Source organism: Amphiura filiformis, chromosome 3, assembly GCF_039555335.1.
Source record: "Amphiura filiformis chromosome 3, Afil_fr2py, whole genome shotgun sequence".
Classification (NCBI taxonomy): Eukaryota; Metazoa; Echinodermata; class Ophiuroidea; order Amphilepidida; family Amphiuridae; genus Amphiura; species Amphiura filiformis.
In genome coordinates, this window is record NC_092630.1 from 65,498,505 (window position 1) to 65,515,706 (window position 17,202).

At 36.4% G+C, this 17,202-nt stretch overlaps 1 protein-coding gene across 1 annotated transcript in view; it reads left to right on the top strand.

Moving 5' to 3' along the window:
* Nucleotides 1-16,315: 16,315 nt before the first annotated feature.
* The window catches only part of LOC140147758 (mutS protein homolog 4-like), a 98,886-nt gene continuing 97,999 nt past the window's right edge, over nt 16,316-17,202 (top strand). Inside the window, exon 1 of the mRNA XM_072169515.1 lies at nt 16,316-16,382. Coding sequence (XP_072025616.1) covers nt 16,352-16,382 — 31 coding nt within the window. The 5' untranslated portion in view covers nt 16,316-16,351. The remainder of the gene's footprint in view (nt 16,383-17,202) is intronic.

Genomic DNA, 17,202 nt, shown 5'->3' on the forward strand with positions numbered 1-17,202 from the left:
GTGTGAAAAATAACCGGCCAATATTTAAAGTATTCTCTGAAATTCTAGAAAATATAGTTTTGTAACATGTCCTAAATTTTTAGCTAATTTAGGTGTTTGGCAATATTCGCACTTTGGTGTTTTAGTGTATGTTATAGGTAATAGGACATTGCCTAGTTAACGTCACTGTGTGAAAAATAACCGGCCAATATTTAAAGTATTCTCTGAAATTCTAGAAAATATAGTTTTGTAACATGTCCTAAATTTTTAGCTAATTTAGGTGTTTGGAAATATTCGCACTTTTGTGTTATGTAAACGACATATAACAACAAAAAATATGAAGAAATTATTTCCAAACCGTGTTAAGTCTGCAAACCACTATGCTTCTCATTTTCAAGAACGTTGGTTAACAATAAGCAGACCATTGTCTCATTTCGTAAACAAAAGCCCACACAGAATTGTAACCTATAGCGTTCGCTTTATAATCGTTCACCCAACTGAAATTATAATACCAGCTCATTGCACAGGTAAAGCAGAAACATGTGTTGTGTGGATTTAACCAGAGAAGATCTGATTTAATCAGTTGAGCTGTTTTCAATGAGTGTTATCTTGGTTTAATAGCTTTTAATGGGGTTTAAGTCCTGCAAAGGTCGTGGTGAATTCTACTGTAAACATGACTGCATCATGGCATAGAAGATACACGTGTATTGATTTAGTGTCCCTGCCTGTGCAATATAATTATTTACCAGGCGTTGTCGCTGTGCCCCCCCATAGTTTTAGTTCAAATCAAAAGAAATCTTGTTAAATATAAATGTACCTACTATGACATCAATTTACAAATGTATTATTTTACTATAAGTTCTTTAATTATTTACATTTAGGCCTATGTTTTATAATATTAATGTGTGTAACCTTGGCGGGAACCTTGGGCCATAGAGTGTTATTGATTAAAGCTAAATTAACACGAAACAACTGTTAATATGCCAATATAGGGTAAGATGGGGTAAGTGGGACAGTGTGGTAAGTGGGACACTTACTATAGGCCTACTACATCTTCATTGCAGCACTTAAACCACCAATACGATACCGAATGGTGACTTACCCCATTGCAAATATGTATGTTATACTTTCGCTGCTCAATATTGGAGTTTATTTGGTATTTGAGCTGCGGGAGATGCTAAGTTGAGACCAACACTACCAGTCTACTACCTTGATGTGGCGGCCAACTTTGAGGAATTGTACTTATTTATTACGAAATATTTGAAAAACTTTGCTGAGAATTATGGACAAATTGAGAGATATCACCATAAAAAGAATACTTTTTACAAGCATGATAGCAGAAAATCATGATGAAATTATGCAAATGAGCCAATCTGGGCCTATTTAGTATGGTGTCCTACTTATACCCCATTCACTTGGGGTATAGGTGGGACAGTGTTTCTTGAAATTAATTTCTGATGCAAAAAAAATAACAAAATTACTAAGTTAAATTGCATATAATGCCGCCAACAAATAAATTAATACTGAGTACAGGGCCGGATTTACCATAGGGCCAGATGGGCCCGCCCCAAAATTGGTCTGTGCAGTGTGCATCTTCCATTTTAGCCGAAAAACACCATGTTTTGGGCCAAAATAGCCCACAAAAATTGCAAAATTTTGCTCGCATCGTGCGCACTGGCCTGTAATATAGCAAAATCAGCTTCAATTCGGCTTAAAATAGTCAAAAAATTAATTTTTTTTCACGCGCTTCGCGCGCAAATGTCCTAGTAAGATCTAAAAAACTTGCTACTTGAGTGCACATGCCTTCCTCACGGTGCGTTTGGGGCCTCCAAATTTTGGCCTGGCCCAGGGCCCCCAAAAAGGTAAATCCGGCCCTGACTGAGTACGCCTATTGAATGACTTGATTATTAATTCTGTGGCTGAAAATCGCAAATCGTGGATTTTTTTGGGTTTTTTGTCACTAAACACCAAGATAATAAATCTGCCTCATGTAGGCCTATTCAGATGAAATTAATAAACACAATGATAGTATAATTATGTAAATAATACCCAAATGCTCCGATATAAATATGCATTGCTGTAAAATATATTCTTTTAATGTAATAATATCATAAATATATGTGTTAAATTTCCCCAGAATGTGTCCCACTTACCCCAAAGTGTCCGGACATTGTCCTAGGATCATACTTGAATTATAAAAACGCAAGTCCAATCTTTATTCACTAGGCCTACATGAGTTTTATGTCCAATAATATCCTTAAGTGTCCCACTTACCTCATCTTACCCTAATAAATTGCTCTTACAATAGTAGGCCTACTTGTTTGTATGCGTGTATATTATGAGGCCTGAGACGCAATTTTCGTCTCAGATGTAGGCCTATAGGTAATTTATTTGATCAAACTCCATGCGCCTGGATTAATCTTAAATTAATCTAGCTTTCATCCAGGTGGCGAATGGCATGATCGAGCCGGCAACTAGTGAAACCGGGAGTGAAACCCGGCCCGGCTGTATGGCATTTTCCATATACTAGTACTTGGTTAGTTTTGTGGGGTTCATTATCGAACCCCAACGGTTTTAGCTTGTAGGCCTATTTATATTATTTATTAACATAGGCCTATTTGTTTGTGATATTTCAAGCGTTTTAAAATTTCAAAACAATCCCATTCAATTACACGGTTGACGATGACAATTTACTGAATTTAGAGAATGCACGGCGACCACCACCTGCTTTCATCAAAAGCACTCAATATGCTTGTAGATGAGGTTTTACCGTATGTTGATTAAACAAAATTCCATAGGCCTGCAATCGAGGAATTATTCAGTGATGTGCGCCCTTTGTTTCCCCCAGCTGGGAAAGAACGTTTAGTTTATGTAATTAATAGCTCGAAAGAAAGTTGGAACTTATAATAATCAATATCATTATATTTAGTTAATTAATTTGTGGATTAGGCCTATAGAACATTTAATGTGGTGTTAGTTTTTGGTTGCATAGAACTTACATGGGCCAAGAAAGGTTTAAAATACAGCCTTTTCATGAGTAGCAAAAGGAACTGAAGCAGACGACACGAAATAGCAAAATTAAACAGAGCTCGTCTCCACAACAACTGTCGGCGCGGAATTCGGAAGGTAGGATTTTGTTAAATTTCATTCGATTTGATTTGATTTCACTTTATTCAGGATTCCCGCAGGCGCAGGGAACGTTGGCTAGAATCAGAATCAGAATAACCTATTGTTATTATGATTTTTAAGTGGGATTATTTTCCCTGGATGACAAGATCATGTGTCAAATAGATGTGGACTTGTTCATAAATCAATACCTACAACCTACGAAAAAAGTCCTTGGAACGCTTGGTACACTCTGTCGAAATTCCGTGCAGAATTTCACATGATCATGGAAATGACGTATATTTTGCCTGGGAACAAGCATGACATCTACAACAATGATTTATTCCTTCCCTCTCCCCATCAATCAATGTTGGAACACATCGGAAACCGCTGAAGACTTTGGTATTTCTCAACATTGCACGGGGAGAGGGGGTGACAGTTTTCCGTTATTTACACGCAAGCTGCCCAAGACATTTTTCGTTGATTGTCTCTACCGAATGCAAAATATTTCATCTAATTTTCGGTTTTGTGTCATAACTAAAGAACGGAATGTAGTATGCGCTTCATATTGCACACGATTTGAAAGTGGATTATATGCTTTGAAATCATAACAAAATTGTTAATAAAGAAATTGGTTTATTTAGGGAGTGGTCACTGAAACCATCCCCTATGCTAAACAACACACGCTTTAAGTAATTATGGCTCTAAACTGCTCTAAAATGTCATTTTTGTCCCATAACTTAAAAACAAAATGTTGTATGAGCTTCATATTGCACACGATTTGGGAGTATATAATATCCCTTTGAATCACAATAAAATTGTTGATAAAGATGTTGGATTATTTAGGAATGGTCACTGAAAACACCTCCTATGCTAAATTACACACATTTCGTAATTATGACTAAAATCTGTTTTTGTCTCATAATTCAAAAACACTACAAATATAGTTTTAAAAAAATATTACAATGTTTTACAGTATGATTTCCAAAATGTTTTTGAATGTTATTAAAACGTTCTGTACCCTTTATAATATAACCCAACATGTAAATGTTTTCTGTAAAACTTGCGTTTGCTGAGTATAGGCTTATCCGAACGAATCAGAAAGATTGTGATATAACAATTTGAAACAACTCATTTCTGAATATTATCTATAATAAAATACGCTTTTATGGTGAGAAAAAAAAAGAAAAAAAAACAACAATTGAATACACTTAAAGAAAAAAAATCGACCACCACGGGGACTCGAACCATTCGCATCAATCAATAGTCAAAAGATTACCAGTCGAAGGACTAAGCCGTTAAGCCACGCTGCCATTTCGCAATCGAAGTAATCAGTTTTGGTCTTTTATAGTAGTCAGGTATCGGGGAAAGTGTAAGGCTGCATAGTGCAAAATGGCAAAGTGGATCAGTTTACCATAATGACAAAATGGTCCAAAATCGACATTTTATGGTTTTTAAGCCGCATCTCATGGAGCGTGACGTTCGAGTACCTTGGCTATACCAATTGAGGATGTTTGAATACAAAAGGAATGACAAATTGGTCGCATTTATGACATTTGTTAACAGTTTGCCATTTTGAATTGAAATAAATAGCTATACGGATATATTACTATCAATGCAGGGCAAACTGCTCAGTATGCACGCTATTCAATGCAGCAGTTTACCATTACAGATTACCATTATGGGTTTACACTTTACACCCTTTGACTATTCGTGTTTTGTTTATGTGAATCATTGCTAATTTATGCATTCATTATTTTCAATCCTTCTTTTTCTTTCTTTGTATTAAAAATAAAGAAAGAAAGAAAAGAAAGAAAGAAAGAAAGAAAGAAAGAAAGAAAGAAAGAAAGAAAGAAAGAAAGAAAGAAAGAAAGAAAGAAAGAAAGAAAGAAAGAAAGAAAGAAAGAAAGAAAAAAAAGGAAAGAAAGAAAAAAGAAAGAAAGAAGGAAAGAAAAATGAATGAATGAATGAATGAATGAATGTATGAATCAACGAAAGACATTTGAAATAAATAAAAACATGAACGTGGAAAAAGTTTGAAGTGACCGCTTATAGGTTCAAATTGCAAGCAGCTTAATCACGAAGCTCACGTGGCCGAGTGGTTAAGGCATAGGTCTTGTAAACATGAGGTCCTGGGTTCGATTCCCAGGCGGTATTACTTTTTATGTTTCATTTATTATTTGCGACGGTGAACACGGTGAAAATATTTGTTTATTATAAATACATGAAGTATACATTTTTGATTTATTTTTTCTGTCTTTCTTTCTTCCTTTCTTTCTCTATGTTTGATTAATTAATTTAATTATTTCTTTCTTTCTTTCCCAAAAGCCCCCAAATGAAATACTTTCCGATTTAAATGTGATCTTAGTTATAATAGTCCTACAACTCCCTCCGCCCTACCCCACATACATCCCACGCCCAACACCTCGCACGCACACACCCCCACATTATACACACACCCCATACACAAAAATGTGAAGCACAAATCTGCTGAAGATAGTTGTTACATCATATCAAAAACAAGTTAATGCTATCTACTGAAGACAGTCGTAGTTTATTATTGACTTCATTACAATCTTAACGTACATATGGTTTTAGTATTTAATTAAAACTCATTTTTCTGTTTTGTAACGCTGTTCACCTATCTGACAAGTGCTATGAAGGTGAACTTTAAATATTAATTTCAAAAATAAATTAAACAACTCGGAATCATGCAGCTTAGAGCCGTGATACGATTTCTCGGTTTTAAGATATAGCATAAAAATGTCATTAAACGCGTGTATGTTAGGGTATGGGGTGTTTCAGTGTCCACTCCCTGAACCAACCAATTTCTTTATCAACAATTGTATTTTGATTCATAAGTACATGGTCTACTTCCAAATCCTGTGAAATATGAAGATCATACAACATTATGTTTTTGAGTTATGGGACAAAAACTACATTTTAGAGCAGTTTAGAGCTATAATTGCGAAATGTGTGTATTTTAGCATAGGGGTGATTGCAGTGACCACTTCCTAAAGAAGCCAATTTCTTTATCAACAATTTTGTTATGATTCTAAAGCATACAATCCACTCTCAAATCGTGTGTAATGAGAAACTCATACGACATTCCGTTTTTGAGTTATGAGACAAAAAACGAAATTTAGATGAAATATTTTGCATTCGGCAGAGACAACCTACGAAAAAAGTCCTTGGAACGCTTGGTACACTCTGTCGAAATTCCGTGCAGAATTTCACATGATCATGGAAATGACGTATATTTTGCCTGGGAACAAGCATGACATCTACAACAATGATTTACCTTCCCTCTCCCCATCAATCAATGTTGGAACACATCGGAAACCGCTGAAGACTTTGGTATTTCTCAACATTGCACGGGGAGAGGGGTGACAGTTTTCCGTTATTTACATAAGCGTTCCAAGACATTTTTCGTTGATTGTAGACTGCGGAACTCAGTCCTCAATGATAGTCAGTCATTTATCTTTTGGTCGTTATATGACTATCATTTGAGGGACTGAGTTGTTATAATATATCTTCCGAGGTGCAATTTCAGACAATAGCTGGGGATTAGTGGGGCAGAGGTTATCTATTGAATCCTTTCATGACCACTGAAGCATAGTCAAGTCTCCCAAGGACACTCGGCACAAATTGAAAGACCATCACAAAAGAATGCATGCATGTCAGGTCATCGACACCAATTTGGTGTTTGTTATGACACAAATTTTGTGTCTGTTATGCACCTCGAAATATGTACCTTAAAGTCTGTATCTAATCAATACCCATTGATCATCTCTGACAAAATGTTTACGGCACACCGACATCGCCTGGCTAATAATTATTTGGTGCAGCAGTGACATTAAAATGAATACACGGGATCGATACACGTGAATTGCTATGCACGATTTTGATATCAGACGAAAATATTCGGATACTGAGTTAGAAAATGATGAATATCTCCCGTAAATGAATTTTTCTCAAGAAACCAGATGTGGTCTCATACACTTGAAAATACGTGTTGAACAGATATTATAGTCGTTAGCGTGCGCTTTGAAAATTGGCCGTGCGCTTTGAACTCAAAATTTGACCAAGACTCTCAATTTTATATTGCGTTGGTCTTGTAAGTTGTATGGACTACAGAGCTCTACAGCGCGCAGCAGGCTATAGCGGCACTCACTCAAGTGGAGAGAGTATAACCATTGACCGCAATGTCGTATACAAGCTTGCTCACAGAGCGAGAAATCAATTACCCCGTCTATGTCAGTAGCCTTAGTCAGGTCACTTCGCTAATAATATGCATCTCATAAGGTCCGAATAAAATGGTCATGGGTGGCTGTGGATTCAACCTACCATGCATGGCGATTTCTACTATGAAGATATCGGGGCGATGTCACTGTGTACGGTGTCATTAGTAGGGATGTTCATAAAATTTTGAAGTTCAATATTTTTAGCTGAAAGTTCTTTCATTTGAAAGAGAATTAAATTACCTAAACAATAAGGGGTCAATCATGTTTCTAGTGCATATACTTTTGAAGTTACAGACAAAAATAATGACATCAAATTGCCCAAAATTTTGTGTGTGAAATTGTGACAGCAGGCACATGTACAATGCACACTAATGTATGTGACCCCATATGACCTCCTATTCTTTACTGTAAGAAAGCTGTGTTGGATAGTCTTGATTTACACACAAATTGCTTTTGAGCTAAATCGAGCGTCGACTTGGTGGAACATGGATTGCACTATGTGATAGTTTATGAATCCAGTATCATGCCAGTAGTACCAACATAAGTCAACATCACTTAGGTTTTTGTTGTCAAAATAATTTTTTAGTGATATTCTCCATTGAGCCCCACAGTAAAGACATTTTTTGACCGTACATGCACATTCCACTTCCCTATGGACGAACAGCGCCACCTTTAGTGTGTGATGTGTGCTAGCCTATCATTAGATAGAGATTAGAGATTACTAAAAATATTACTAAATAGATGATATGAAAATACTAAAAATTAATATAAAAACAATACAAATTGAAATAGGGGCCTATTATATAAAAATTAATAAGCAAATATAAATGAAAGAAACAAAGATTAAATAAACATTGCAGAGGACTCAGGAGCATACGTGTACATGACTCATGAGCATAGACCCATGTTTAAATGTTTAGACTAGAAGTTTCAAGTACAACTTTTCACAGTATAATAAGTAACAAGTGAAGGCTGCAAGGAGTAGTAGGTCTAAATAAATAAATAAATATTTACAAATAAATTAATAAATGAATTTATAAATGAATAAATAAATTCAGTTAGATTGAAATACATAAATAAATAAAAATTAATAAGCAAATTAAGCAGATTAATAAATTAAACATTGTAGAGTACCAGAGCATAGGCCTATAAGTAATATTGAATATTGAAACTAATATTGAATACCAAAAATAATCATAAAGAAACAATAGTCAGCCCCAATTAAAAACAAATTGACCTAATAAATTTATAAATGAACAAACAAACAAACAAACAAATAAACAAATAAACAAATAAACAAATAAACAAATAAACAAAATAAATAAATAAATATATTAATATATTAATATATAAATATATAAATAAATAAATAAATATATAAATATATAAATAATTTTATAAATAAATAAATAAATAAATAAATAAATAAATAAATAAACAAACTATAACTCTGAATAAATAAACAATTTCGCTCCTGCCTGACTCGACGCCCGACCCGCACATGCGATGAGTCAGCTGATCATGTCCATCGGAGCTGAATGCACTGCCTGCTGTATCCTCTATCGATACGATCAATATAACGGTAAATCGTAGAGTCAGCAGTCCTTTAAAACTTCCTGTAAGAGCTCACCTCTTTAAGGGATTATCTTACGAAGACTACTTCATTATAATATGAAAGGATGACATTATAATAACAATAGGCTACGAGTCAGGTTTGAACGTATTGTTATGGGCAAGTACACGTTCAAACTTGAACAAAGTCAAGTTTAAGCTTAACTCAGTCTCAGTTTACGTATAAAGTCTTATTCAGATTTCATTTGACAGCTTCAAGCGTGTGCATTGGACCTTGTGCAAATAATACGCGCTGGACGACTAGCTGTACGCTTAATTTGTAAAAGGGAATCTGAATAAGACTTTAATAATAATAATACGACTCTTATATAGCGCTTACACCGAAGTCCCTTAGCGCTTAAAACATGAATAAACAAATAACAAACAATACCTACACAATACAACCTATAAACAATTTATGCATGTGATATAAATGAACAAAGTAAAACATGAGATAAATCAATTGTCACAAAATGCTAGAGTAAACAAATGTGTTTTTAAGGAAGATTTAAATTGTACAAGAGTCTTAGAGGTTTTTACATATGGTAAATTGTTCCAAAGTTCAGGAGCAGCGAAATAAAAAGATCTCTGTCCATATGAAAAAGTAGCAACTGATGTAGAGACGAGATAGCATTTTGAGGATGATCGTAGATTTCGAGGTTTGTATTCCTGAATCAAATCAGCAAGGTAGTCTGGAGCAAGTCCATGAAAACATTTATAAGCAAGGAGAAGAATTTTGTACATAATACGATATTTGACAGGAAGCCAGTGAAGTTTTTGCCCGGGGGGTACTCAAGTTTGGTTTTGGTAGGGACGTGCCGCTGAGATTTTGGAAGTAGACTAGCTTTGAGATACTCTAGCTAAAATACAGGTTTACATTTACTATCTTACATTATCTTGCTGTATTTCAGCTAGAGCTCCAAACGACAAGCTTCCGGGTTTTTTGGAGAACAATACTGTTACGTAAGATGAAGAAGAAACCCACCTCGGAGCCCGCCCTACTCATTATTTCATTGTACTTATTGCAATTTGCCTCCACACATTACGTAATCAACACAAAGCTTTTGTGAGGATTAGTGAGTGGATAAGAAATTGACAGTGGAGGATCTGAAGGACACATCGATTGTTAGTTGTCAATCATGAATTGCCGCAACGTATTTAATATTTTACTGCATGGCATTTCGCAAACACCAAGACAAATTATGCCGTATTTTTCCAAAGATCATCTCATATGAAGTAAGCTGAATGCGATCTGTACTTTTGTAACATTCCGATCGCTTTTGATCACCTATTATCAGCGAATTTGCTTGAAAACACGTGAGTTCATGTTGTGTAAACATAATTAGCATAGACACAAATGAAATTACGATGCAATACAATGCAATTTGAATGCGCAGCAGATCTATAGAAATAACTTTGCCCGGTTTTATGCAGAATTAGACCCTGTCTGAAGTAGACCCATAAATATACCAATTTTTCAAGAAATTTGGACCCATTGATATACCAAAAGTCAAAATTTTCGGCCCAATTTACCCAAAATTGTCTTAGTTTTTACAAATTTTCCCAAAATTTTGGGAAAATTTTGAAAATTTTGGCTAGATTAAGGAAAAATTGGGCTGTTTTCCGAAAAAATTGAGAAAAGTTTGAAAAAAGGACCCATTCATATACCAAAATAGGCTTTGAAAAAGGGGTCATTGATATACCAGAAGGCTGAAAATGCTCCCCATGTTTGCGGCACGTCCCCGTATGGTCATTTGTACTGAGTACCCCCCGGGAGTTTTTGCAGTACAGGAGTGATGTGATCATGGAGCGAGTACGCGAAACAAGTCTAGCAGCAGAATTTTGAATTCGTTGAAGCTTTGAAATGAGAGAGTCAGGAAGGCCATATAAAAGGCTGTTGCACCGATCAAGATGACATGTGATAAAAGCATGAACTAAAGTTTCAGTTGACTTTTCATCCAGATAATTTCGAATGCGACCAATTTTGTACAGAGAAAAGGAGGCAGAGCGACATATATTATTGATGTAAAGATCCATGCTGAGATCATCTGCAACAATGACTCCCAGATTACGGGCAGATTTCACAGTGTTCTACTGGTACACTTGCAATATTCACAGAAGATAAGGAAGATGATTTTCTGAACTTCGATGTGATGTGAAGGACCTCTGTTTTATCTTCGTTTAGCTTCAAGTCATTTGCAGTAGACCATGCTTTTATTTCAGTGATGCAGCGTTCAAGTTTGGGAATGAGAGACGCATAATCATCCTGTTTCAAAATGACATAAACTTGTGTATCATCGGCGTAAATCATCCTACCAAGACCATGAGAATCTATTATGTCTTCAAGAGGAGAAGTATAGGCCTACATTGTAAATGACAATGGGCCGATGACAGAGCCTTGTGGTACTCCTTCAAATGGTGTACGGTATGAGGTTTGGAAACAGAGTCATTAATTACAATTGATTGAGAACGATTATTGAAGTAAGAAGTGAACCAAGTTAAATAAAACAGAGTCGGAAATTCCATATCTTTTGACAAGTCGATCAAGAAAAATTTTGTGATTTATAGTGTCAAAAGCAGCGGAGTAGTCAAGAAGAATGAGCACGGCTTCATTACCTTTATCAGTAGCAAGTAGTAGATCATTGTAAACACGGAGTAGTGCTTTTTCGTTACTATAGCCGGGCCTGTATGCCGATTGCATTTTTCCGCCAAGATTTTCACTTACAAGATACTCCTGTATTTGAGATGCACAGGCTCTCTCAATTGTTTTAGCAAGTAAGGTCAAGTTGGCGACGGGACGATAATTTTTCAATATTTCACGGTCGAAATTCTGTTTCTTAATCAATGGCATAATGCGAGCTGATTTTAGAGCGTCAGGGAATTTTCCATTTAAAAATGACAAATTAATAATCTTTGTGATAATTGGTAGAAGTTCGTTCAAACACTTTTTGAGAATCCATGTTGGGATGGGATCCATACTACATGTCGAACATGGTGATTTCATCACAATGTCTTTAACCAATTCCTCTGACATCAGAGAAAACTCACTAAAAGAAGAGTTACATGTAGAAGAATCTTCAAATTTTGGAGAGTCTATTTAGCAGAGTCAACGAGATCATCTTTTATCCGCTGGATCTTGTCACTGAAGAAATGAGAGAATCGATTTGAAAGCGCATCATCTGAAGTATCTGATGGAAGAGATTTAGACATGTTGGGCGTGCATAATTGATTAAATTTCTGAAAGAGATGTTTTGAATCACAGTCTGCAAATTGTTTTTGGTGGTAAGTTTGCTTAGCATGCTTGATTGCAAGGTTGTAATCTTTGCAGTGATCTTTGAAAATTTGTTTGTCAATTTCCAGTTTGGATGAAATCCAACATCTTTCAAGCCGCTGCGACTCGCGTTTCATCTCTCTCAGGTCATCATTATACCACGGCGCATTTGGTCGACATCTTATTTGCTGCATGTTTGTCCTTTATATCATTAAGAACAGTATCATATTGAGTGACTAACAAATCCAGATCAGAAGTTGGCGAGGTATAAAGAGGTGAATTAAGTATCGTAACCACTCGGTATAAGCCCAACCCCTAGATGGCAGATTTCACTTCAAAAATGGGGTGGGCTTATAACCGAGGAGAAACTAGTACTTGAATTTAGAAATAAGAAATTAATCATCCCCATTTGTATAATGCCCAATGTACTAGTAATTTCTATCATCTACATGTATGTCAATTTCGTAAAATTCTAAGTGTGGAATGTTAATTATCAACTGATATTTTTTTATATTTGTTCTTAATGTGAGAGAAAAGCATTGATTTGATTTATGAACTTGGCCAAAATTTAGTACTGGGCTTATAGCCGAGTGCACCCTTGTTCCCAGAATGTTTTGAAAAATAGGGGGTGGGCTTATACCTGAAGGTGGGCTTATACCCAGGTGGTTACGGTATATCAGAACGAAAAAAATCAAAATCAATGTTACGAAGTTTGCGCATAGTTATTTCCATTTTCACTGGTTCTGGGCGAGCAATAAAAGAAGAAAAAATGGCAGCATGGTCTGATGGTAGATAAAATGAACTAGAGACATTTGAAACAAAACTGTCTGTCATGCGAGACAAAATAAGATCAAGTGTATGTCCTTTTATATGGGTAGGACCAGAAACATGTTGCAACATTCCAACTGAATCAATAAAATCAGCGAATTTAGCAGCTTCTCTGTCACAAAGATTGTCCATGTGAAAATTAAAATCTCCGGCGATTAAAAGATGATCAGGAACAGTTGCAATTTCCTCAAAGAATGATGAAAACTCAGAGAAAAATATAGGTGTGGTAACTTATTTTTCCTTAGTAGTTTACGGACGGTAAATTAGAACCAAGCGAAGGGGTCTTTGTGAGCGAGATGATATTGTAAGGTCAATGTATTCAAGGATTTAAATGACTTTATGTCAGTTTTGCGAACATTGAATGATTTCCGTGAGGCAAATACACACACCGCCACCTCGTCGTCCAATCCGAGGGACATAGTGAAAATCATAGCCAGGAAGGGTGGTATTAAAATCAGCAATGATAGGGTCATCGCGATAAGTTCCCGTAAGCCATGACTCAGTGATACCTAAGATGTCAAGTTCTTCAGAAATAATCAAGTCACAAACCATAGAAGTTTTGCTTTCATCGATCTTGCATTCCAAATCGCAAAATTTACTTTTTGGAGCTGATGAATTAATTGTAGATGGGGCAGAAATATCCAAAGGGTGCAAAAGTGGTTCAACTGTAGGGTTATTGTTGTCAGGAAGATGAGTTTTGATTTTCGGTCCATTTTTATTTCCAGCTTTACAACCTCTTGGTCGTTTTCTTATTCCAAGGTTATTAATAGTTGCCCAAACTGGAGGAGAAAGTTCATATTTCTTATTAAGTTGAAGAAGTTGGTTGCGGGAGTAAGTTAAATTGGTTGAGTTAAAGTTGTCATAATCATGATTTTCAGTCAGAATGTGTGAACTCTGCACTGTAGTAGAGACAGGGCCAGGGTTTGTCTGAATATCACCAGATAACAGCAAACTATAATTATTGTATTGGTTGTTGGTGTCATGATAAAGTCATTAGAAGTAGTTGTTCCTTGCGATTATTTGCAAAATGAGTTCTTGGAAGTTTTACAGTCGGCATGCGTGCAAGGCACTGCAGGCTGGGGGCACCTGGCTTGCTCGAGCCATGAATTTGCTCACCGAAGAGCTTCACATTCGAGGCTAGAAACCGTTGCATCATGTGCATTCGAAATCTAGTTGCATTCGCAAAAGCATGGCACTGTTTAAGGCAATGGAAGTTCAGAATTAACCTGGGGAAGTAATAAACACAGATGATCACGACGGGCGATCGCATAAAAAATGTTCCTAAATGAAATAGGCAAACTTCACCAACAGGTGGTTTTGGAAGGAGTTTTGTCCACCAGAGCTAGTGTTACGTCGGGGTCCCCCAAGGTACAGTCTTGGGACCCCTACTGTTTTTGGCATATATTAATTATACACAGAGTTTAAAATAGAATTGCACTACAACCCCAAAACAGCATTTCGAGCATACCACCGCATAAAAACAATCAAAAAGCTGTGACCGGCACAGACGAAAAACATGGTAAAAGCCCTGGAGAGGAGAGTTTGCCAGCACATCACTCTCAACAATATTTCAAATGTCTTGCTCCCTAAATAGAAAAAATGGGCAGGGTTGACTAAATAAACACAAAGCAATAATTAATACTGGCATTCAAATAGTGTATCGAGCATATCACACCTTTTCGCGAAACCCGCACAGGAGAGAAAATGCGACAAAATTGAGAAAGCCCAGGAGAGGAGAGGTTGCCAGCACATCACTCTCGACGAGATAAATATCACGCCCCATAAAACATAAATTGGCTGGGTAATAATTGGTATTGCACAGAACAAAATACATTATAAACATCATGATAATATACGAAGCAACATATTTAAATCAGTGGCTGGAACATCAAACCGTGGCAGGCACAGCAGATGGGGATAAATCCAAAAAGAGCTGCCAGGTTTACTGTTGGCGATTACAGCAGGGAGTCCAGTATCACTAAAATTCTTGCTGATTTAGAGTGGGAACTTCTTCAGGACCGTAGGACTAAATTGCGCTTGACAACCATCTACAAAGAAACTCACAGGTATATACCAAGTAACATCAAGTGTCATCTTTGAGCTACAAATTCATCCAGTCAACCCAGAATCAGCCCTCGAATTAAGGATCTGAAGGGGCACGGCAACTTTTTTCTATTAAAAAAAGGCAAGTTGATAATTGCCTTGGATTTTCACTGAAAAAGGAAGGCAGCACAGCAGTTTGTAATATTTCAAGAGGGCATCATGGCAACTGTTGAAAATTTGAGAAGGGCACCAAGGCAATTTCTCAAAAGTGAAAAAACACACACAAACATAGATAGATGATTTTATAATGAAGGGGCAGGGCTGGGGCAAGTGTCTGCCTTGGGTAAAGGACATATTTTGAGGGCATTACGGCAGTGGGGATGGGCACCCACGGCAAAATGCCATGGGTGCCGTGGGTTAATTCGAGGGCTGCCCAGGACTAGGCAATTGGGGGCCTTATCTTACAACATAATCACCACAAACAAAGACTGTTACAGACACTCGATATATCCAAAGACTATTCGCGAATGGAACCAACTCGACCAGGACCTACGCACCGCACCAGACTTCAAGACCAAGCTAGAAACCATCAATATCAAGACGCTGACTTCAAAGGCCCACTTCAATATTTAACCGCGACTTTGCACATGACCCCCCCACCAACATATGCACGACAACCAGAGATGGTGATTGTACCTGACACAACAGATACAGATACAGATACTCAAATGGTTCAGTTGACTCATCAAAATAACTTTCATCTAAATTTCAACATAAACAGAATTTTAAATAAACCTCCGTTGCAAAAAACTGCAATGCTGACTGACCGAAAAACGATAGCAACATACTCTAGCATCAAATGCGCAACTATCCGCCTATCGTGTGCAAATTCACAGCTAGAGTTCTTGAGTAAGGGGACATTCAACAACATTTTAAATTTTGGTAGCTGGGTGACGGGTGTGTGGTGCGGAGTGCCAAACTTGGTCATGTTGGTTGGGGACTTATATTTTGCGGATTTCCTTTACCTTTAGCGTATTGTTAATCATCCAACATGTATTATTTTGCACAAGTCCTACATGTCCTATGCATACACTTAACTTACATGACGCATGTCATGACAGTCGGGAATTGATGACGGGCATTTTATAGTGTGATAAAACTTTTTAACCACATTTTTCTCCATTTTAATCTGTATATATCCCAATTGCATTTCAGTTGCAAGTGTGCAGATATAAATAGACTAAACATTGTCAGGTAACCTTCGGGTACCATGGCGTCCAATATACGGCAACCCAGATATGGTAAGTACTTGAAAACTTCAATTTACTGTACATAGTTTGCCTAACTACTTTACAATTTGTTAAAATTAATAAATACAAATTATTAAATTAGTATAAATTTGATCAAAGTGGCTCATGTAATTTTAAACATTGTAAAATAACTCGTGAGTAAATGCTTGTATTCCTATGTTGAAAATGGTTTCCAATTTATACCATTAGCTTTGTTTGCATATGAGAAAAAGATACTTGTATATATAGAATACCTTTGTTAAATAGCAAATTGTGTCTATATTATATTGCATACAGCTAGACTTTAAGGGGGTACTACACCCCTGGCCAATTTTATGCCTATTTTGCATTTTTCTCAAAAATTATAGCACATTGGTGACAAGTAAGATATGTATATTATAGGGGCATGGACTACAGATACTGTCCTGAAAATTCAGCAACTCAAAGCAAGTAGTTATTGATTTATTGATCAAATATTGGTTTTCCCTCATTTTTGACTGTTACCCCACAACTGTTGTCTATGCTGAAATAAAATTTACAGTGCAGTAGTTGTAGTCCTTGCCCCTATAATATACATATCTTACTTGTCCCCAATGCACTATAATTTTTAAGAAAAATGCAAAAATAGGCACAAATTTGGGCAGGGGTGTAGTACCCCCTTAATACATGTTCGCAGATATTCGAGCATTAGTTTTCCAACAAAATCTCTCAGTGGGCACTTGACATTGTCAGGGGGTGTCATCCCTGAACATGGACTTTCAAAAAGCACCCTAATCATGTAAGCATTGATTTGAAAATACACCCCTAAACGAGTATGACACATGTCACTTTT